We start from the raw sequence: 22,287 nt of genomic DNA, 5'->3' as shown, positions 1-22,287 counted from the left end.
GGCAGGACATGTTTATCCCTAAGTTAACTCCCTGCATGCAAGCAGTGATGTAACATCTTGGTCTGGTGCCTCTCTCTCAGGACGTAGCTCCCAGCTCAAGGAAAAAGCCACCCTCTGTGAGTCACAAATGACTCTGCTCTTCCTCCAGGCTCCATATGGCCAGGGAACACAGAGCAACACTGCAGAGCTGCAGTGTGGACACACAGTCCTGCGCCCTACCCTTATGGAGCAACTCACTGTACCGGCCAAAACCAGTGTCCTGTGCACGGCCAGCAGCTCCCTGCCCCATCCCTTGGGATGCAGGGACCCACAACAGGCACAGCACCCACCAGCCCCATACAACGCATGCATTCACCCCTCAGCCCACTGGGGAGCCCAGGACACTGACCTGCCGAGCAGCCGGAGCTTGCGAGGTCCATACTTATCCATGATGATTCCCAGTGGGAGTGTGATCGCACTGAGCAGGAAGGACCCAATGGTGAAGGCCAAGTTGAGCATCTCATCCTGGGCATTGCAGGAAGGCCATTTGTGCTCTGAATCCGTGCTGTTCTCCTGGTCAGAGCTGCTGGTGGTGTTTTCTACATGGGATAACAGAGGATCCTTCTTACAGTGTGCTAGGATGAGGCTTGCAGTGATGCAGGAAGCAAAAGCCCTGTATTCAGGTGCCACAACACCCTGGGAATACACCCTTTGCACTCCGTATTTATTATAACTGGTGAGAAATGGAGAAGGGAAAGAGCAGCAGGGCAGGGGAAACCAGTTGGGAGCAGGAAAAGGACACCCAGGGACACGTATCCCAAGCAACAACAGGGTCCCAACCTAAGGACAGAGATTCACTATGAGAACAATCATAGGGCAAGGCCCTGGTAATTACAGGGACTAAACCCAGAACCCAAAGGGACTAATACAGAAATAAGGACCTCCTGGTCTACAGCCAGCATGTTCTCAGAGATCCTTCCCCTAACTAAACCAGGCACAATAACCACAGCTAAGGCAGTTATATATAGCCAGTCACTGAGTTGACAAGGCCTGGCACAGAGCAACAGCCTCCTCAAATGAAAAGCTTCCTACCCTCACTGCAGGCATAGGGATGAGGGATGGCTTTGCAGCAGCCACCCTGCTTCCCGACTGCTCCGGCTCCGAAACATCCTTCCTGGCTTTAATACCCTGTTCCCAGGAGGGCTGGCAGCTCACCTGCCTGCTGTTTGCCACAGGATTGAGGCATCTTTAACGTCTGCCCCATTTCCCATCCTTTCCCAGTGGGTTTAGGCCATACGGATCAATTCTATCTCCAGCTTTCTGCTCTTGCCCTCCCAATGAGGAACTCCACGACAGAGGCAGGAACAGGGCAGTTTGAAAACAAGAGGAAGAAAGCACAAGTTCCCTTTTCTTTGCAGCAGCAGTTTTAGTGCCTCCTGTTAACTCTGCTCCTCTTACAAGCCTGTTCCAAGGTGCTTTACAACCCCCATGCAAGCACATGTGCCTTTAAGCTTTCATTTACCCCATTGCACTCCACCTCTCCTCCTCCCAGTGCTTATCTGCCTTGGGAGCCTGTGCTGCTATGACAAAGCACTTGCTTTCCTACTGCTGCCACAAGCCAGCAACGTAAAACTCCTCCATATTTAATAATTGATCTGATGGAGTTCAATAGTAAAGGAGGAATAGAGAGAAGTCGCTTCCATCCGCATGGAGCGACACCAGTGAATCCCAGGGAGCCGGGTTAGTGTTAACCAAGTAGGAATCCCCCACGTACAAGTGGCTTCATGCTCACTGCTTGGTGCATCTGTGGAGGAGATCCCCTTGGCTGCTCATGCCCCCCCTGAGATCACACAGCCCCACCTGCACCTCCTTCCCTTCTACCCCATCCTCAGCATCACAACTCCCTGGTTCCCCCTTGGCTCTCCCAGCTGCTCCAAACCCTCCCAGTTTTGTGTCCATCGCAAACAAACCCTGCTCCACCTTCCTTCCTCAGGGATCAGCAGGAACTCAAGGCTGCAAACCTCCCTCTGTCCCCTCCCAGCCCTGCATGGAAGGCACGTGGCATTTCTCTCCATTGATATGGCTTGGAGCAAGCTGCTCCAGTGGAAGGTGTCCCTCCTTGTGCAGGGAGTTGGAAGGGGATGAGCTTTAAGGTCCTTTCCAACCCAAACCGTTCCATGATTCTCTTGCCCTGTCCAGCGTAAGCAACAGATATCCCACATGTTCCCTCAGCATCCCAGAGCTCCAACCTGAGGTTCCCACCTCACATCCTCACCAATCAGCCCTGGACAGACATGGGAGGCTCTCTGCAGCTTTCACACTACATCTCCATCCGTTCCATCCAGCTTTCCCTCACAATCTCCTCTTGGTGTTACCCAGGACCTTAAACACCACCTTGTGATTAAACACCCAGGCACACAGCTTCACCCACAGCATCAAGGCTGCTTGGGCTCCCCACAAAGATAAAATCCATAGGAAACAGACGTGGGAGAGAGGTTAAACTTGGGAAAACAAGGAGTTAGGGGGGGGGGAAATGGTGACAAAGGAGTTGTGGTTTCCCTGTGTCAGCACTCAGCTCAGCTGCAGAGTGGAAGAAGGGTGGAGGGATGTGGACAGTGCAATGACCTTTAGCTTCTGGCTGCGTGTGTTAAGGAGCCTGTCAGCCCTCTCCATAGAGACCTCAGACCAGAAGCAGGCAGCATTTAAAGCCTGAAGTGATGAATTCCTGTTAATGTATTGATGCCTAGTTACAACATGACCCTGGGGAGCTCTCACAGCATCCCCCTGCTGAGGACCCCTCCCATGGCATGTGCCATGAGCAGTAGCACCAGGAGGCAGAGGACACAGTGAGGGGGACTCAGACCTTCCTAAAGGCTTCCTGCAGCCAGGAAAGGTGGGCCCCAGACTGCAGCCCCTGCTTGTACCGAGCACCCTGTTTACAGCCAGCTCACTGTGCTGTGTGGAAATACAAATGGCTTGTGAAAATAGAATCAGCCCCTGAGCAACAAGGGCAGATCCACTGGGATGTCATGGAACGGATTCAAGCAGCCCTTGGCACCCCCTGATCTGTCTCCACAAATAGAAACACATCGGAGGGGCTGCGGGAGGGTGCACCAGGTCCAGCCAGGAGCCACCTCACTGGGAGCATGGATTCCTGTGCCAGCAGCACATGACAAGCACCTAGGAGGAGATTAATGGGCAGAGAACCTGCCTAACTGCTCACCTACCTAATGCACCTGGTTACAGCAAACAGCACTTCCCCTCAATCCCTGCTCAGATCCCGTTCCAGATCAGTGCACTCCACACTCCTAGGGAAAAGCCTCCTACGTGCCCAGCTCCATCTGCATCAGTGCCTTGGGGAAGGGCTGTCTCTGGGCTCACGGTGATGCCATCCCCAAAGCCTCTTGCCAAGTCCACCTGCGTGCACGTGTGCCGGGGCTGACACGCAGCAGACCCACGCAGGCTCCATCCATGCGTGCTCACTGCCGTCTTCCCTGAAGCTGGAAGCAGCTCCAGGTCTTTATGGGCAATTACAAGAACATCCTGGCTGGTTTGACAGCGCTCCCCCCCCCGCAAGCAGCAGGATTTCTACTGCCCAATTAGGAGTTCAAGTTACTATTTAAAGAATGACAGCTTCGGCTGCCTTGGTAATCTTTTATGTCAAGCTCGTCGCTGGGATTTGTTCAGGCTCTTACTGGAACATTTAAAGTCATCCTTTCTCCCAAATTAAGTGCCGTAGGTTCCATAACAGGGTCAATCATTAACTGCTCTTTACCGACCTCTTCCAATCCCAAGCACACACTAGAGGAATGAGCCTGGCTCTTTCCAGCACTGCCTCCCATCTCAGACAGCAGAGAGGAGGCTTCCTTTCATCTTGTCTCATGGATCACACCAAAACAAGCAGGGAGGATGCCCCCAGCACAGCCTCACCTTCCCCTTTGATTGTCAACGAGGGCACAGAAATAAATCAGGGCCAAACAGACTGAGAGCATTGGTTGAAATGAAGTCCCAGTGGAAGACGTGTGCAAACAACTGCTCAGCAGCCTGCCCACATAGGAAACATGTTTTCCCCTCTCAGGATGGTGTCATACTTCTGGGAACTGGGAGGAGATGTTCTTGCTTCGTACCACTGCAAACGCCATGTACTGGGGTGTCCCTCCCTGCCCAGCACCTCCAGAATCCCCCTCTTTGCAGCCAGATGAAAGGCTCTAACAGAGCTGAACTCAGTTAAACTCCCATTCTCTCTCCAGCTGTGGTTTTGTTTTGCACCTCTGAGAGCATTGAAAGCTGCTGCTCAGCACAGTGTGTTTCCTGCACAAGGAGCATCTACCACGTTCACTCTTTTCCTGTTGACAGGGCCACAGGCACCGCCTGTCCCTGCACCTTGACAGCCTGCAAGGGACCTTCAGACCGGGAGCTCTCCACCACACATCACACACATGACAGCAAACAGCTCTAAGGCAGCACCTATGGCCATGTTCAGGCACGTTACCCTGCTGTAAGTGAATTAGCTTATCATCCCTGTCTTGGAGGAGGGTCCTCTGCTCAAGCAGCTCCTTATCTCTGCTCTGTGTGAGCAGCTTCAAGATTGCTTTGCTTTTAAACATCCCAAACCCAAACCTTGAGCTCCTTAATCCCAAGAACATCACAAAGCCATGACCAGATCAAGCTCCCCAACAGCCGATAAGGCCCAGCTCCCGATAAAGACTGCGGAATCAGCACTTCCACCAAGGAAAAGATGCTGCTTCAGGCGGGTAAAGGCCAAGCCCTAGCGTTGTAAAGTTAAAACGGGAACAAAGTGCCATGGACAGCCCCTTTGTCAGCAGATTGCAAGCATACCTCTTGGGATGGGATGTGGTCAAACCTGCCACCGGAGCGGGTCCAACCCCCCAAGCACAACTGCTTTAAGGGTACATGGTGCCTGGATGCGCATTCCTCCCCAGGTGTCCATCTCACAGCAGGGTTAAGAGCTTGGCAGACCCCAATGTTTGCACATTGGCTGAGGGAAACCCATCAGGAGCCAAGGGCAGGCAGGGAAAAGGGGAGATTCAACAGGAAGACAAGGAGCCCTTCATGGATTGCAGTCACTTTCTGCTACCTTCATAGAGGAGCCTGCAGAAGGGACAAGGTCTGCGTTTCACTGGAAGGCATCACAAAGTGCAAGAGCTTTTGCTGACGAATGGAAAGCCTTGCCAAGAACCTTTGGCTCAATAGGAAAAGTCTCTTTTCTTCTTCTTGTTGTTGTTTTTGCAGTTCTTGCATGCACAGAGTCAGCAACAAGTGCCCAAAGGCCACCGGTTAGAATGTGTCTGCACCAAGCTCCAAGCCAAGGCTGTGGTATCCCATGGGTTATACAAAGAAAGGCAACCACTCATCCCAGCCAAGGTCGAATTCAGTTTGGTGCTGGTCATTCAGTGAGCACTGCAGGGCGGCTGCATTCCCCACGCATGGAGCCAGGGCTCTTCCCTACCAAATCACTGAGTTTATGACATGGAGGACAACAACAAGCAGTGAGCAAGCAGGGATAAAGGAGGAAACCGGTGTAACTGGTCCTCCATGCTCATCACCAGCCTCCCCTGATGCCCACATATTTGAGGACAATGAGAACATTTGGCTGCATCAGTTTCTCTACAGGGACTCCGTTCTCTTACCTCAGGGCACAGTTTGAACACTGGGAGGAAGGAATTGCCCCCAGGGCTGCAATTTCACCAGAGGTCAAACATTTGCATTATCCCTGTGGTTCCATAGCACTCCCATGGGGAGAGCCATTGGCAAACAGGGGTGAGGAGCAGAGGTGAATCTTGATTGGGGGCAAAGGCAGATGAGTTGAAAGCCATCAAAGCAAAAGGTAGGAGGTGGGCCCCAGGGAAGCAGATAGGAAAAGGGCTGCTTTAGGAGACAGCATTTGCTTATCAAGCCTCCTGTGCCTTATCTGGGTGGCACAAAGCCTCCACCTGATAGGTTTAATGGGATCTCTTCCACAGGCTCAGGACACAGTCACCATGGCTTGGAGATAACAAGTCCTACCAGTCTCCAGTGTTGAGGACTCCTCCTCACCGCCCCAGTGACAAGGGCACACTATGAGCAGAGTATAGGATGGAGATCAAGCAGCCAAGCTGGTGGAGGACCCGAGCACTTCCATGTCTACCAAGTGCACCAACACCTCACTGCATTTCAGACTTCCCCCTCCATTCTCAGCCATTGCCCACTGAGGGTCCAGGCACTTATTTCCAACCCCTTTTCTTCCCCTTACACTTCCTCCTCCATCCCCATGCTCACCATGGGCTGATCCATCACCACACAGCCCAAACTCCTACCTCCTGCCTCTCTTCTCTCTGCTATTCCCTTCTCTGAGCACACGCAAACCTCTGTCACTGAAGCAGCTTTCCAAACCCACACCACACCTTTACCCTCAGGTTGCTTTTAACCCCACTGTGGGACACCCCCGACCACAATCCTCTCCATGCTCCGGCTGGGATGTACATCCACCTACACACTGGTGGTCCCAGGGTTATCCTTCCCTGCAAGGATGCAGCTGCTACACAGACAACTGCTTCCTCTGCTGGGGCCAGGAGGTGGATCTCAAGCCCTCAGAGACACAACCTGGTTGTTTGAAGAGGGAAAGGAACAAAGCATCAGCACCATTTACTTCTGCAGCATCTCCTCAAACAGCAGCACTGGGCTCCCCTAATCCTATGGTCACCCATGCTCTTCTCCTACCACTAAGGAGAGAACACCTACAGTTTCCTTCTACAAACTCAGAACACCCTCCCCATAAGTCATCATCTTCCAGATGCAGAGGAAGACCCCATGGCCAAATGGAAAAGACTGTCAGAAAAGCCTTCACCTGATCTATAAGGCTTCTCCTCCAATCACTGCAAAGCAACAGCAACTACAGGCACATCACAAGGATGCCATTGGCTTTAGAAAGGAGCACACATCCCTTCCTTCTACCCCAGGACAAACCTGGAGCTCAGCCCTGCTCCAGTCAATCCCACAGCACCAAACCCCATCAGCAACTTATTCACACGTGTATCCAGAGCATCCTTACCTGACCCATAGCACAGGTAGGAATAAAACCCTTCTGCTTTCAGCATGATGAGGAGGGAGCCCCAGCCCAGCAGGACAGCAGAGAAGAGCAGGCTCTCAATGATGGCTGTGGATGCCATCCACCAGCGCCGGCGATGGGCGGTAGCCAGTGTGGGTGCCATGGCTGGGTGGGATGATGGCCTCGATCAGTCTTAACCTGCAGGGACCAGAACAACACCCATCATATACTGCTCAAAGAGTGCAGACCAGCCTGGTTTAAGGGATCTCCCCAGTGGAACACAAGCAAACCTGCCTGTGAATGCAAGGCACTCAGGTGTCAAACTTGTTCTTGCAGGTACCAGCCTGCCAAGTTACCTGGAGGGATGTGGGAGCACCGATGCCCTTGGAGCAGCCCCTCTGGTGCACACAGTGTGACAGAGGAGCCTTCAAGGACTCCGTTCCACCTCCTGAACACCAGGTATGGAAATGGAGCAAGGATCAACTGCCTGGAGCCCACTGCCCATTGCCTGCATGGGGGGAGCAGCCCATTGTAAGGCAATAATGAATCAATGCCAGAGCAGGGGGCTTCAGCCTCGTCTGCTTAAGGAAGAGGCTGGGATCTCCACAGTGACACACTAGGCCTGCCCCATGCAGGAGCACAGAGCTGCTCTGGAAGGCGAGCATGGGTCCTGTATAGAATCAGAATCAACCAGGTTGGAAAAGACCTGGAAAAGTCCAATCCCTGCCCCATCCCTGGCAGTGCTCAAGGCCAGGTTGGACACAGGGGCTTGGAGCAGCTGCTCCAGTAGAAGGGGTCCCTGCCTGTGGCAGGGGTTGGAACTAGATGAGCTTTAAGGTCCCTTTAACTCAAAGCATTCTATGGCTCTATGGTTACCCCAGGACTGCCAAGTCCACCACTAAACCTGTACTATTGGCCCTATAAATGCAGTTTATATATGGGATTATACATATATTAGACACACAGATGGCTCATCAAGGAGCCCTGTTTGCTAACTACCAGACCACCCATCCAGGGGACAAGGCTGCAACGCCCTGCCCCATCCCAGCCAGCACACGCTGCTCCACCTTGGCACACTGACATGCCCTATGGATGCTGCAGTGGGATGAGCTGTCCCCAGATCCGGTTCCTAGGGCCCATAAGGATGATTTGGGACCAGACCAGGGGCTGTTCTGGAGAGCCTGGAGATGCAGCAGCCCCAGGGCCATGAGGCAAGTGGCCATTTTAGACAAGCTGAGCCTCTTCCCAGCACAGAGCAAGCCCCAGCCATGCACTAAGGGGAAACCCAACTGGTGCCACACAGCCTAAAGCAGCTTCTCAGGGCTTTGCACAGCACAGAGGCCCCAGCCCTGGCTGCTTTGGGTAGGGGAGGACCCTGGGCTCCCCTCTATCCACAAAGGCTTGTGCATAGACACCCCCCCCCCGACTCATTTCCTCCTCCTCTTCCTCACCTCTGCGCCTATAGCCCCAACCCCACATCTCCCCCCTGCGCACCCACACCCCCCCTTCCCCCCCAGTCACCCCCTACACCCCCACTCCCCCAAACAAGCCCCTGCCCCCGCAGCATCCTGCCCCCCCCCCCCCCAATTCACCCGGCTCCCAACCCACCGATCGCTCCCATGCACCCGCTCATCCCCATCCACCCGCTCCTCCTCCGATTCACGCCATTGCCACCCGCGGACGCCCCCTCTGCACCCCAAACCACCCCATTCCCCCCACACAACACCCCTATGGCAGCCCCATGGCAGCCCCGCTCCCCACCGCTCACCCTCGGCCGCCCCCCGCTCCGCTCCGCGCCGCCGCGGTCCCACCCCGGGCTTTTTATCCGTCCTGCGGGGCAAACAGCCGCCGCCGCTGATTGGTCGGCCGTCAGCCAATGGGTGAGCCCGCCGCTGCTGCCGGTGCCCGTGGCGAGCCCCCCGGTACCCCCTATAGCACCCCGGTACCTCCCTATAGCCCTTCCTATCCCCCCCCCTAACCTTCCGGTACCCCCCTATAGCCCTTCATAGCCCCCATGTAACTCTCCGATACCCCCCTTATAATCCTCTATATCCTCCCCATAACCCCCCCGGTATCCTCCGGTATCCCCCTATATCCCCCTATACATCCGCTACCGCCCTATAACCCCCCGGTATCCCCTTCCCTCGCTGCCCCCGGGGTCTCCCAGCACATCCACACGCACCCGAACGTTGTATCCGTTGTTTCCGTGCCCGGAGCCGCCGGCGGAGCTCCGGGGCTGGGCGATGGGAGACACCCGAGCAGCACCGGGACAGAGACCCCCGGGGGGGAGCGGACTCTTCGCTTAAAACCGGGGGAAACGGGGCAAAACGGGAGGTGCCGGTGGAGCGGGGTGGGCTGGAGCCCCACCGCCCGCCCATCCCCACCTCCCGGCTCGGCGGGGAGGTCCCTGCGGGCTTTGGTACCGGCTGCTGCCGGTCTCGACCGGCTCCTGCTCGTACGGAGCGCACGGAGCTATTCCAGTAGCAGCAGCAGCCGCTGCTGTCTCATCCGCAGCGGTTACAGGCACCCTGACCCCCCCCCCCCCCCCCCCCCCCCCCCCCCCCCCCCCCCCCCCCCCCCCCCCCCCCCCCCCCCCCCCCCCCCCCCCCCCCCGCTAAAAGCACGTTTTGGGACCCAGCACCCAGCCCGGGGCTGACCGGGATTGGGGATAACGAGCCTGGAGCCCCCCGGCTCCCAGCACCAGCTATTCCATTAAATAGATAGGATCATTGCATCCTAGCTCAGAGCCCTGCCCTCTCCTTACATCCAATTATTTCCCTGAGCATTCCTTTGTGGGATTTCCAGTCCTGCCATGAACTCCTCACTCATCAGCCGGGCCCCGGGCCAGAGGAGGTGGACAAATACCCCTGGAAATGATGTGAAGGGATGTTTTCCCAGCTACAGGAGATGGAAACGGTGCCTGTGGCAGGTAAACATCTCCCAGACGGATACCGGACACGCTCCCGCTGCTGCATCCCTGAGGAAGGGATGGGAAGAGGAAACTCCTCAGGCTTGGCTGTGGGATGTGGGTCAAAGCCTTGCAATGGCTGGAGAGTGGATTGAAGCCAAAGCAAAGAAACAAACAAAACCAAAGCCCAACGAAAACAAGGAGCCTGGGGCCGGGCATTGGGTTGAGCAGAGGTGGAGGGAGCCCCCGGGAGACCTCAGCACCCAGATCCGCGTCCAAGAAACATGAACGGGGATGGGAAGGAACACGAGGAGGGCTCAGGGGCTGTCTGGGGACACGGGAACCCTTCGGTACAGCGGGGGGGTTGGTTTTCCTCTCCTAGAAGGAGCAAAGGAGCTATCAGGTGATCTGTTGCCAGCTATAAATACACCCGGGGCCTGAGTAAACACCATGGGGAGAAGAAAAACAAAGTGGAGCTGAAGAACAGCATTGACACAGAGAGACATTTATAGAGAGCAGCCAGGAAGGAGTTCAGGCTGGAAGGGAGGTGACGGCTCCTGCCCGGCCACCCAAGGAGGCTCGGATGTGCTCCTCTCCAAAGGCAGAGCTCAGGCAGTTTGGAAGGAGATGCTGAGGCTGCAGGGATGGGGACAGACCCCTGTGGTCACTGGGGATGGCTTGAGCCTGTTCCTACCTCTGCAAGGCCAAGAGCTGCCCCAGCACAGAGCATGGACACCTTATGGATAGAAGCAGCCCACAGGAACAGCTTCCCAGGGGATGGCTTCAGTGGGATTCAGCCATTGATCCAGCATGGGAAGATGTTAACTCCCCCCTCACCCACCAGCCCTGACTTGGAGCCTTCCCTCATCCAGCATTAAAACCACATCAGGAAGCATCCCCAGTGAGAAGACACCAGCGCAACCACCCTCCGGCCTGTGCATGGGCAGCCCCATGCAGCAAATCCACCTCCCCATCTTCAAGCAGGGGCCACATCCTGCCTGGCGCTCAGCCCCTGAAGGTGACAGCAGCGTTTGCTCAAGGCCGGGTGCTGGTTTCCACATCAGGGAAGGCTGTTGTCAGCTCTTCACATGCTGTACCCGGGGTGAACCAGCTCGTGTGACGTTCGCTTCTGGCACAGCATCACTCTGTTCCCAAGCTGGAAATAGCCAATGGATCAGGGCAGGAAAAATGGCTGCTTATAAATAACATGTGGGGCTCTCCCTGCCTTTATCATAGCGTCTAAACAGAGCAGGGCTGTGGGCAGGAGGATGCTCAGGTCCAGGATGAGCGGTTTTATTCCTATACCACAATATTTGGTGCTATAACGACAGCAGTGGGTGATGGCACTGCAGGAACGAGTGCTGCACCCTGCTGCTCATCCACGTGAGAGCACAGGGATACATCCATGAAAAGCATCCATGAGACGCAACAGGGAAAAAGCAAACCCCAGTGATGCTGAAACACCCCAAAGCCCAACTCAGCAGCGTCAAAGCAGGGCTCACACAGAGCTCTGCACATGATGATGATACAGGCTGCAGTGTGGCTGCGCTGGATGCTCCGCTCTCCAGCACAGCTCTGGGTTCAGCTCCGTAACTGAGACTTCAGAATTCAATAGAAACAGGACAGTATCAAACCCAACAAACTGAAAGCTTAAGGCTATTGGTAGTTTCTACACTTTAGAGAGTATTTCTTAGGGGTGGATGAGAAACCCAATTCCTAAAGGGCCTTGGTAACATTCACTTTTCATCCAGAGGCTTCCACACCATGTAACAGAAGAATAGACAAGAAACTTCAAGACTTAGATACATCTCAAACCAGTTCATGCTGCAAACCCCCTCAGGCACCTTGACCCCCTTGTGCCCATCTCTCTGCTCTGCCTGAGGTCCTCCGGCCATGCTGGAGATGCTACAGCACCTTCCTCCCACCTCACGCATCCATGGGGACACGTTCCTGCAGCCGGAATGAAATGTGGGAGATGGCACCTGTGGCAATGTAATTTTCCATGCATGTAATGTCCTTATCAGTGCCACATGCAAGGACAGGTCGATGGCCATGGCCCAGGTGCCACATTTGCTCTTGCAAAACTGGAGCCTGGTATTGCATGGAGTTTAAAAGGCCATTGATAAACTCCATGCCATGCCGCCGGCCTTGTTATGTGCTTTGCATGTACATGGGAAAGAAGGCAGCCAGAGCCACCCACATAAACCCCTGCAGACCCAGATACCCTATGAGATAAGCAGCTATAATCAGTTCTCACTGAAGCTGCTTGTGACAGCCCATCATCTACCCCCGGTCCCTCTCCACAGCATAATCCCTTCCAGCAAGAGAAGCATCTTTACAGCAAGAGGCTCCAGGCAGCCTTATGGAGCTGGGACAGGGAAAGGTGGAAGCCAATGGGGTGAAACTGGTTTTTACCTATGTGTGCCCCCCAGCAGCCCCACTGTCATTCATGAGGAAGACGTGTGCCCCCAGACCCAATGCTGATAGACACTAGAAGGTGCCACTGCTGCATCCAGAGCATCACTGTGTTGTGGCAGGTCCAAAGTGAAGCACACAGGGCAGGGGGGAGCAGCAAACAGCCCTGAAGCACCAACCCATGGAGCTGCCGTTGCTGTGGCTCTCAGCATCACCCATCATACAACACCCATCATCACATCACATCACCCATCATACAACACCCATCATACAACACCCATCATCGCATCACATCACCCATCATACAACACCCGTCATACAACACCCATCATCGCATCACATCACCCTTCAAGGGTCCACCCCACCGACAGGAAAGGGATCAATGGGAATGCTCAATGCTTCTCCAGTTCAGTCTCAGAGGGGGACCTCAGCTCCCACACTGGGACCAGAGATGCCACCAGTGCAGGCAGCTGGGGCTCAGGTGGCTGCAGGGGTGGCCACTGGCCCCTCGGAGGTGCTGGGGGGTGAATCGGTGCTGCTGCTCATCACATTCTCATACTTGGGCTCTTCCTCTGATGCAGCCAATCCCTTTGCTTCGAGGCTGAGGACTAACTCAGGGCTTTTACCCCTCTCCATGGCACCCAGAGCATCGCTGCCTCCATCCTGGTCCGCGATGCTCTTCAGTGAGGGAGATGTGAGAAGGAAGGACTGTCTCTTCCCAGGCTGCTGCTTGCTGCTTGCCTCAGCGGCAGCCCCAGGGATGCTCTCCCTCTGCTTGCAGCTATTCACCGAGTCTCTGCGCTGCCCCAGGGCCCGGCGGGGGGGTTTCTGGATGCCCTCAAAGCTCTTCCTCACCTTGGGCTCCTCCTTGGCAGCCCATTTACCCCTCTGCAAGCTGCCCAACCGCTTCAGCACCGCCTGGACCGGTCCCTCACCACCTCCCTCTGCCTTGGGGTCCTGCCCTGCCGATCCCACCATCACGTAGATGGTGGTGACATTGGGATCCTTCCCTTTGGCTTCCCAGCTTCCTGACCTGGCAGCCGCTTCGAGGGCCTCCACTCTCTGTGCCACGTGCCTGGTGCTGGACACCAGGCGCCGGCGTCCTCCTGGGGTGGCCCTTGGGGATGGCCGGTGGCTTTCGTCCCCCTTGCTGATGGGATCGGGGCTCTCGTAGCAATCACTGCCCGGGCGCTCAGTGCAGGGCTCAGGGTCCTTGTCCCCCGGGGGCTGGGACAGCTTGGATGGGCCCCATGGGGCCTTGGGCTTCCTGCCAGGGCTGGGGGTCTCCATCACCCCAAATTTGGTCCCCTCGGCAAAGGATACAGAGGGGCGCTTGGCCTTGGCGATGCTGGAGGTGCGAGGGATGGCAAAGGGCTGCGAGACATCCTCGGAATCAAAGGCGGATGGATCCGGGAGCACCTCGCCTATGGGGGATACCCCATCCTGCAGCTCAGCCCCCCCCAGCAGCGGGATGCCTGCGGGAGAAGGGGATGAGTTAGGGCTGACGGAGCCCAGGGACACAGCTGGGACAAGCAGGAGAGAGGCTGATGCAACAGGGTTGTCCCTGGGAGTGTTTTCCTGGGAAGAGGTTGTGAACTGAGGTTACCCACACCGGGAGCATCACATCACATGAGGCCAAGCATGGGGTGTCCTTACAGCCAGGAAAACAAGGGCATGAAAACAACCACTGCCTGTGCACAGCACCCATCCCTTGGGCACCCAAGGGTGGCAATGGAGCAGGATTGACCCATAGAGAGGGAGCAGATCACCTTCTCTGGGAGGGACAGAGTACTCGGGTCCCTCGTTGTCAGTGTCAAAGGAGGAGAAGGAGCTGTCTGAAACCCACGCAGCCGATGGTGGCTCGATGAAGCTGGGGTTGAAGGGGATCTCTGTGTCGTGGTGGGAAACTGGGGAGGAGAAGACACCCAAAAAGTGAGCTCAGACCCCCCAATGGTGACGATGTGGGGTGAGAGCTCTGCTTCTTTTTACCTGTGACTTTGGGGAGCTTAGAGCCACCCAGGTTGAAGCAGGGCATCATTGCACTGATGTTCGCCAGCACCCCCTGCACGTGGTGCTTCATCCTGGCCACCACGTCGTCATCCGCCACGGCTGCCCTGCACAGGGGATGTGGATATCAAGGGATGTGGGAGATGGGGGTTTCCATCAAGGATTGGCAAATAGGATGCAGTACCTGTCCCTGGCATCTGCTGGACCAGCCCCGCAGCAGCAGCAGGCAATGCAGAGCAGCAGCAGCAGGAGGGGGACGAGGATGGCGGCTGCAAGAGCTCCGTGGTCCTTTAAACCTGTGTGGAGAAGATGGATTGAGCACGTCCTAAGCTGCCAACCCCAAAGAGCCACCCCACAGCTGACAGTGCGGCCATGAGGCACAAGGTGGGACCCCAGCACCATCCACAGCACCAAGGGGTAAAGCTGAGGTTGCCCTTACTCAGCACACAGTCGCCCCGCACAGGGTCACAGGTCCCTCGGGAGCACTGGCAGGATGAGGAGCAGTTCACTCCATAATACCCCTCCATGCAGGTGTCATTGCAGCTGGAAGAGAGAGGAAAGGAGGGAAACACCCCTGGGAAGAACAAGGGACCCACCCGTGCCTTGCTCCCGGCATTACCTGGCTCCCCAGTATCCAGCCTGGCAGACACAAGCTCCTGACACGGGGTCGCAGCTCCCCATGACACACTGCGGGCACAGGAACCGGCATCCATCGCCGAAGGTGCCGTCGGGGCAGGAGGTGTTGCAGCTGCCAACACAACACAAGGAGGGCAGCATCAGCTCCGTGCAGCCCTCAGCGCAGCGCCCGGCGCTGGGGCTCACTCCCGGCCGTACCTGGGGCCGCTCCAGCCGGGCTCGCAGCGAGGGCAGGCGCCGGTCTCGGGGTCGCAGACGTCCCCTTGCCGGCAGCGGGGGCAGCGCAGGAGGCAGCGGTCGCCGTGCGAGCCGGGCGGGCAGCGCTGCTGGCAGAGGGTCCCGTTCCAGCCGGGCTGGCAGCGGGGGCAGAGCCCGTCCACGGCAGAGCAGGGCCGGCCGAGCTCGCAGTGCCCGCAGCTGCAGGGGCACAGGGCAGTGAGGTGCTGACATGGACCCCCCCAAACACGGGTTTCACCCCGGAACAGCGCCGAGCATCGGTTAGGGCCATGGGGAACAGCCCATAGTGCTTAATGCTCGACAGGGGCAAGAGGGAAGCAGAGTTGCTGCTTTAGCACACCAAGGAATGGGAACAAGGATAACCAGGTTTCAGGATGACACCAGTGCCTTCTGCTGCCATCAGCAGCCTTCCAGTAATTAAAGATGGAAGAAAACTGGAGAGGGGCTTGGGACAAGGGATGTAGGGACAGGCCAAGGGGAATGGATTTAACCTGCCCGAGGGGAGACTGAGCTGAGCTCTTAGGCAGAAGCTCTTCCCTGTGAGGATGCTGAGGCGCTGGCACAGGGTGCCCAGAGAAGCTGTGGCTGCCCCATCCCTGGCAGTGTTCAAGGCCAGGTTGGACACAGGGGCTTGGAGCAGCTGCTCCAGTGGAAGGGGTCCCTGCCCGTGGCAGGGGTTGGAGCTGGAGGAGCTTTAAGGTCCCTTCCAACCCAAACCATTCCATGATTCTATGTTTCTTTTGGGACAGCAGGGATGCTGCATCCAACCAGGGATGCTCAAACCCCCCTAAGATGGTCCCCATCCAAAGGGACCGACCCAACCATGATAATTTCTCCCCCCCAAGGTCTCATTGCACCCCCTGCTTACCCCCGCATCCTCCCATTGCCCCCATCTCACCTGTGCACGCACTGAGCCCCGTACTTCCCGGCCGGACACGGCTCCCTGCAGCTCCTGCCCTGGTACCCGGGGCTGCAGCTGCAGTGGCCGCTGACGGGGCTGCAGGAGCCGTGGATGCAGTCGCAGCGCCGCTGGCAGGCGGGTCCCCAGAACCCATCCTTGCACTCACACTTGCCTGTCTCCTGCGCGCAGGGCGAGAGGTTGCAGGAGCACTTGAAGCTGCACCTCCTGCCCCACCAGCCGGGCAGGCAGCGGCAGTGCCCACTGCTGGGGTCGCACTGGGAGCTGGAGGGGTTGCATTGACACTGCTTCCTGCAGGTGGGTGCCCACCAGCCCGGCTCGCAGCGGCAGGCGCCGGTCAGGGGGTCGCAGTGCCCGTGGGGACCACACTGGCAGGGGAACTGGCACCGGGGACCCCAATGGTTGGGGTCGCAGGTACAGCGCCCGCTCGCAGCATCGCAGCGCCCGTTGGGGTGGCACGGGCAGCTCCGCTTGCAGTCGGGGCCCCAGTACTGCTCGGGGCAGGCTGTGGAGGGGAGGAGGTGGTGAGGATGATGGGGGCCATAGGGAAGCTTGGCAGCTCCACCCAGGGATGGAGAAGGGGATGGCGGAGCCCATGGGGTCTACTCACGGGAGCTGCAGTCTGCCCCAAAGAAGCCGGGTTTGCAGAGGCAAAGCCCAGGTCTCACACACACCTCATCGGCCCCACAGGCATCTTCCCCCTCGCACAGTGCTGTTGGTGACAGGGCAAGCATCACATCGGGGCAGGATGGGGTCCCCTTGTGCTCACACCCCACTGCTGGACCACATCACACTGGGGTATCGTGGGGAAGGAATCCACCATCCTGCTTCCCACTCCATGCGAGCCACACCATCAGCAGCTCACTCAGTGGGCATCTGGGGTCCCCACAGCACAGCACCCCACTCAAAGGGAGCTGTGGGGCTCCATCCCCCTCCACCACTCACCAGCAGTGCATTCCTGCCCTTCCTGCTTCCAGCCGGGACAGCACGCGGGGCCGGTGGGGAGCCTGAGGAGAGACCCAGAGTGGAGCATCCGCAGGGATGAGGGTACCAGGGTGGGTTCAGAGCATCGCTTAAGGCACAGAGAACACCCTGGCTGGGTCTGGCAAGCAGAGGCAGAGCGGCCCCGGGGGCTTTGCTCCGGAAGGAAACCAGTAAAATAGAAGGAAATTCAGGAGGCTGCAGCCCGGGCGGGCGGTGGGGCAGGCAATGGGGCAGGCAATGGGGCAGGCAATGGGGCAGGCAATGGGGCAGGGAGCATGGATCTGCCACTGTGGAGCCCGTATCGGGTCCCTGATGCTCTGGGAGCAGCTCAAAGCTTCACCAACACCACAGAAGGAAGGCATTGAAGTGAAGGTGATGACAGGCACTGCCATGGTGGTGAGACCAACGGGAGAGGCAGCAACAAAGCGGAGGGGAATCAGCTCCAGAAGCTCTCTGGGATTTGCTGTGCCCATGTTTCCCATTGGCACTTAATGGGAAGTTTTGCCACTGCTCCCAAATCCCATCCCAGTGCCCTGTGTGAGAAATAACCCCTGGAGAAGGTTAAGGAACATCCATGGGTACCACAGCCGCGCTCCCCAGCATCACTCCAATGCATCCACACAGTGCCAAGCAGCAGGTCCCTGTCCATGAAGATGGACAACGACCCCATGGAGCTGTCAGGAGGCCCCATGAGACGGAGGAGCACAAGCAGGGACCCCCATGGCACCTACCTGCAGACATTCCTGCCGTCGGGATCGAGCTCCTGCGCCGAGCTCTGCACCCACAGCCACAGATGGAGGCACAGGAGGTGCCACACGCTCCCCATCCCACCAGGGAGCGAGGGCCCAAACCCCTGCAGCTCCCGATGCTGGTGTCCGTCTGTCCCGTCCCGTCCGTCCGTCCCTCCCGTGCTGCGGCCTCTTCCTCCCGCCAGCCTTGGGTTTCTTCCTGAGGAAACGCGGGAGGAGGCGCCGAGATCCCGACGTCAGGGATGGGAGGCAGGGAATGCCGCCCCTGGGGCTATTCCTGGCCCTTGGGGCCAGCCCAGCAGCAGGAATGGGGTCCAGGGGCTTGATGCTCCATGAGCATCCTGCTCCCCCTGTGCCATCCTCCATCACCCCCAAAGCTGCTTTAGCCAATGGCCCCCAACCCACATGAGGCCTCTGCTGCATCCCCTTGCCCCCACCGCTATGAGCTGCCCTATGGCGCTGCTGACCCCTGGTAGGAGCTAAGTGGGGTGCCCCACATTCCCTATGGGGACACGGTGTTCCCTTTGAACCGCTGCTGGCCCCTGTCCCACCTCTCCCTGTCCCCAGGAGCTGTGTCAGCAGATGCACAGGAAACACCTTTTTCCTACCCAAAGCCAGCTCAGCCGGGGGGGATAACCCAGGCTGGAAGCTGCTCCTCACACTTAACTCCTCCATACCCAGCACTGCGCCCATGGAGCCGTGTTCCCATTGGAGCTGACCCACTGAAAGCATCAGCCTTTGCATGGAAAGTGATGGACAGGGATGGAATTCCAGCAGCATCATCCCAAGCAGTGGGTACCTCGGAGGAGAAACGGGACTGATTTATTTCCAGCTCCTGTTCTAAAGCACCTGAAGGGATTGATGCTTCCCTGGGAACATGAGGATTGTTCCTGGCTTCCAGGTCCCAACAGCAGCAGGAAGAGGTCCCAGTACAGAAGGGCACAGAGTGGCACTGATGGTGCTGATCCCAGCTGCTCCCAGCTCGGGGAGCATCCGGACCCCTACTGCAGTGTGTGCAGCCCCTTCCAGCCGTGTGCTGATGCCGGATACCCCAACTCCACCTTCACATTGCAGGGATGAACCCCATCCAAATGGGGCAGGATGTGGGAGAGGTGTTTGATGGAAAGAGGCACGAGTGGATGGGAAGAGGGTGCAGACCCCGGTGGTGCTGAGCTGCAGGCACAGAGAACTGGAGACCCCCACAGGTTAAGCCATGGGCACAGTGGAAGGGTGGCTGATGGGCAGAGATGCCTGGAGGTGCTGATCCAGGCTGGAAACCCACAGCCAAGTGTCCCAGTAGGTTTTCCACACGTGGCATCCCCATCACCAGCCATGGGGAAGCAGCCAGTGCTGCTGTGCCACCAGGAAGTGCTGCAGTGAGGCCATTCCCATGGGATCAGGGGGGTGGTGTGGCTCTGTCGGAGGAGCCGGCACTGGGATCACCCTCCGGCTCCAGCTGCGATTCCAGGGAGTCGATGACTTCCCAGGCTCTGGGGCTGCTGGATGTGGGGGGATCTTTGCTGCTGTCCTGATACCAGAACCCGAAGCTGCAGAGAGAGCAGATAACAGCCGTGGGGGAGAGCTCTTCCCAGGGAATGTGCTGGAATCCCAACCTCCCCCTCGGCTTTCCCAGCAAACTTACAAGCTCCTAATCCTGGATTCGGGAGGATGAGGATGAGCATCCACAGAGCCTGTGGCGCAGGAGCCCTCATCTTCATCGCTGCAGCACAAACGGGGTTACAGGCTCGGCACTGGAGGAGACCCCCTCAAGCCAAGCAGAGCCAGGGACCCCCGGAGCAGAGCTGTGCCCTGCCACAAGGCCACGGTGATGGTCTCATCCCACAGCCCTGCCTGCAGGAGCTCAAGGCTCTTCAGCCCCCAGCTTCAAGCCCCGGTGCTTGCTCAATGACGTGGCCCCGGTTGCCCCATCCTGAGCAACCGACCCCATGTAGCAAATGCTCATCTGGGGGGAGCAGCCCAACAGTCAGCACTGTGGGACCGAGCTGGGGACATCCTGGCCTTGCAGGGAACAGGGAACGTTGGAGATGCAGCATCCCTATGGCAGCAGCCATCCTCACCAGGCTCAACCCCCCTGCCGCCAGCAGAGACCCCAACACAAGCAAGCAGCAGGCTTCAGCAGCACAGGAGAGCTCAGCCCCCTCCAGACCTTTATTAAAGCCCCCAAAAGGCAGTGGGATCCAGCTCCCCCCATCACCAGTGCACAGGCAGAGCTGGGGCTGGTGCCCAGTAAGGTGCTGCCCAAGGCTGGTGGAGCCAGGGGTGCCCGTGAGTGTCCTGCAGAGCCTCCAGGGAGCATCTCTGCTGTCATCTTCAATGGCTCTCATTGAGCAGCCTCCAACCACAGCACCCACAGCAGCAATCCCATGGCCACCACCTCACCTCCCCTTTGCCGCATCCAGGGATGGGAGGTGTTTGGACAGACCACGGGGGTCTGGGTGATGAGAGGTGCAGCAAAGAGCCCAGCCCCAGGGTCAAGCCAGAGCAAGGCATCAGCTGCAGGCGTTAAAGCTTTGAGCTCCAGCTGGAAGCAGGGAGGAGGCAGCTCCATGCCTGGGGAATTCCCTTGCAGGGTGGATGGAGCAGGCCTGGACTCACTTGCTCTCTGCCTCCTCCATCGTTCCCAGCATTTTGGCCCTGATTTTCTTCCTCTGCCTTTTGATCGTTGACTTCATCGCATCCAAGAAGAGGCTGGGAATCCTCTCCTCGTTCAGCAGCTCCCTGGAATAGGCAGCCAAGTGAATGGAGAGCTTGGCACCTGAGGGCAGGCTCTGATGGGCCATGGGCTGCAGGGGGGACGGGACTCACCGCTGGTAATAAGCCAGCTCCTCTTGCACCAGGAACAGGTTGGTCTTGAGCTCATTCCGCTCCTGCAGGATCTGCTGCAGCTCCTCCTTGGAGAAGCAGCAGTGAGCAGGGCTCCTGCCTGCATCCTGGTGCTGTGGCTCCTCCGGGGGGGATGGAGCTTCCTCCTGGAGGGGTGGAAAACAGGTCAGCAGGAGGCAAAGACCCCTGAGTGCCCACCCCATGGCCGGGTGCTGTGCACAGGCAGATGGGAATGTCTCGGGAATGAAGCTGCTGGAGCCCATCACCACACACAGCAAACCTTCCTCAGCCTTGAAGTCCCACTTGGCTTTCCCTGCCATCAGCTCAGGCTCGCACTCACCAGGCTGGGCTTCGGCTGCTGGATCTCGGAGGTGTCCCTGCCCCTCCTGCTCACTCCCCTCTGGATCTGCAGCATCGCAGCCTCCAGGTCCGAGTTCTTCTCCAGCACACTCCTGAGCTGCGCCTGCACCACGGCCACCTTGTGCCGCAGCTCCTCGTTCCTGGCCATGAAGCGCTGCAGCTGCTCCTGCAGCTGGAGGGCATGGGGAGCATGGAGTGAGGGGACAGCAGCACCGCTGAGCCCCCAGACAGGGACACCCACACTGACGGGGTCCCCAGACCCTTCGCACCCCATCCGCTCACCGCCTCCAGGTCTCGGCTCTTGCAGACGATCTCATGGGCCTGGGCACGGAGCTCATCCCGCTGCTTGTCCACCACCTCCTTGAGCCGCAGCATCACCTCCCGCTCCGTGCGTGCCACGTTATCTGGGCACAGACACACGTGGATGGGGATGAGCAGCCCTGGTACCCACGGCCCCCCCTGACCCCGGCACCCACCTTCCTGGGACTGGTTCTCCACAAGCTGCCCCAGGAGCTGCCAGTTCTGCTCCTCCAGGTGGGACAGGCGCACACGCAGGGCGCGCTCCCGGCGCTCAGCCTCCCACAGCTGCTGCTCCGGGTCCTGGGGACGGCCCAGTCAGAGCCATCCCATAGGAGATGGGGGCAGCCAGGTCAGAGCCATCCCATAGGTGATAGGGAAAGCCAGGTCAGAGCCATCCCATAGGGGACAGCCAGGTCAGAGCCATCCCATAGGGGATAGGGACAGCCAGGTTAGAATCATCCCATAAGGGATAGGGACACCCACGCCAGAGCCACCCCATGGGAACAGGGACAGCCGGCTCAGAGCCACCCCCACGGGTACAAGGGACAGCCGGCTGAGAGCCCCAAGGGCCGGGGCCAGCCAAGCCCCACCGGCGGCTCCTGCCCCACCGCCGAGGGGACCCCGAAGGAGTCCGGCCCCGAGCCCTCATCCCCCGCTCACCTCCGCTTCGGGGGCCTCCGCCTCGGCTGCCGCAGGATCCCCCTGCGCCTCCAGCAGCTCCAGCAGCCGCACGACAACCGGCACCAGCCCGGCCACGGCATCGGGCCCGAAGCGGGCGGAGAGGCGGCGCAGCTCGGCCCCCAGCGCCTCGGCCATGCGGTAAACGGGCGGCGGGGACCTGCGCAGCGCCTCCGCCATGGCCCCGACCTCGTTCCTCCTCCTCCTCCTCCTCCCCTTGTCC

At 58.3% G+C, this 22,287-nt stretch overlaps 3 protein-coding genes across 4 annotated transcripts in view; all 3 read right to left on the bottom strand.

The window, feature by feature from the left end:
- SLC43A2 (solute carrier family 43 member 2) overlaps positions 1-9,356 on the bottom strand; it is a 31,410-nt gene extending 22,054 nt beyond the window's left edge. Inside the window, exons 1-3 of one of the 2 annotated variants that reach the window (XM_005154358.4) lie at positions 9,210-9,356; positions 7,031-7,225; positions 389-578 (exon numbers count right to left, since the gene is read on the bottom strand). In XM_005154358.4, the coding sequence (XP_005154415.1) occupies positions 389-578; positions 7,031-7,190 (350 nt within the window). In that variant the 5' untranslated portion in view covers positions 7,191-7,225; positions 9,210-9,356. Of the gene's footprint in view, positions 1-388; positions 579-7,030; positions 7,226-8,795; positions 8,820-9,209 lie in introns of those variants that run through there. The other variant, XM_034068848.1, reaches the window with a different exon arrangement.
- A 1,406-nt stretch (positions 9,357-10,762) lies between these two features.
- On the bottom strand, positions 10,763-18,100 carry SCARF1 (scavenger receptor class F member 1). Its single transcript, XM_034069067.1, has 11 exons — positions 17,865-18,100; positions 17,095-17,156; positions 16,760-16,861; positions 16,129-16,654; positions 15,192-15,410; positions 14,977-15,105; positions 14,797-14,900; positions 14,542-14,653; positions 14,340-14,464; positions 14,120-14,257; positions 10,763-13,825 (listed from the first exon to the last, which is right to left on the bottom strand). The coding sequence occupies exons 1-11, from the start codon at positions 17,957-17,959 to the stop codon at positions 12,828-12,830; spliced, it is 2,610 nt and encodes an 869-aa protein (XP_033924958.1). The 5' UTR covers positions 17,960-18,100; the 3' UTR covers positions 10,763-12,827.
- A 578-nt stretch (positions 18,101-18,678) lies between these two features.
- Positions 18,679-22,247, bottom strand: RILP (Rab interacting lysosomal protein). The gene is made up of 8 exons (XM_031053719.2): positions 22,047-22,247; positions 21,563-21,686; positions 21,369-21,490; positions 21,067-21,258; positions 20,709-20,872; positions 20,499-20,621; positions 19,525-19,602; positions 18,679-19,429 (listed from the first exon to the last, which is right to left on the bottom strand). Exons 1-8 carry the CDS (start codon positions 22,242-22,244, stop codon positions 19,279-19,281), a joined length of 1,152 nt encoding a protein of 383 aa, XP_030909579.2. The 5' UTR covers positions 22,245-22,247; the 3' UTR covers positions 18,679-19,278.
- Between the last annotated feature and the right edge of the window lie 40 nt (positions 22,248-22,287).

The sequence above is a fragment of the Melopsittacus undulatus genome, chromosome 13 (assembly GCF_012275295.1).
Source record: "Melopsittacus undulatus isolate bMelUnd1 chromosome 13, bMelUnd1.mat.Z, whole genome shotgun sequence".
NCBI lineage: Eukaryota > Metazoa > Chordata > Aves > Psittaciformes > Psittaculidae > Melopsittacus > Melopsittacus undulatus.
Note: the sequence above shows the minus strand (reverse complement) of the source record. Positions and strands in the feature narration are given on the sequence as shown.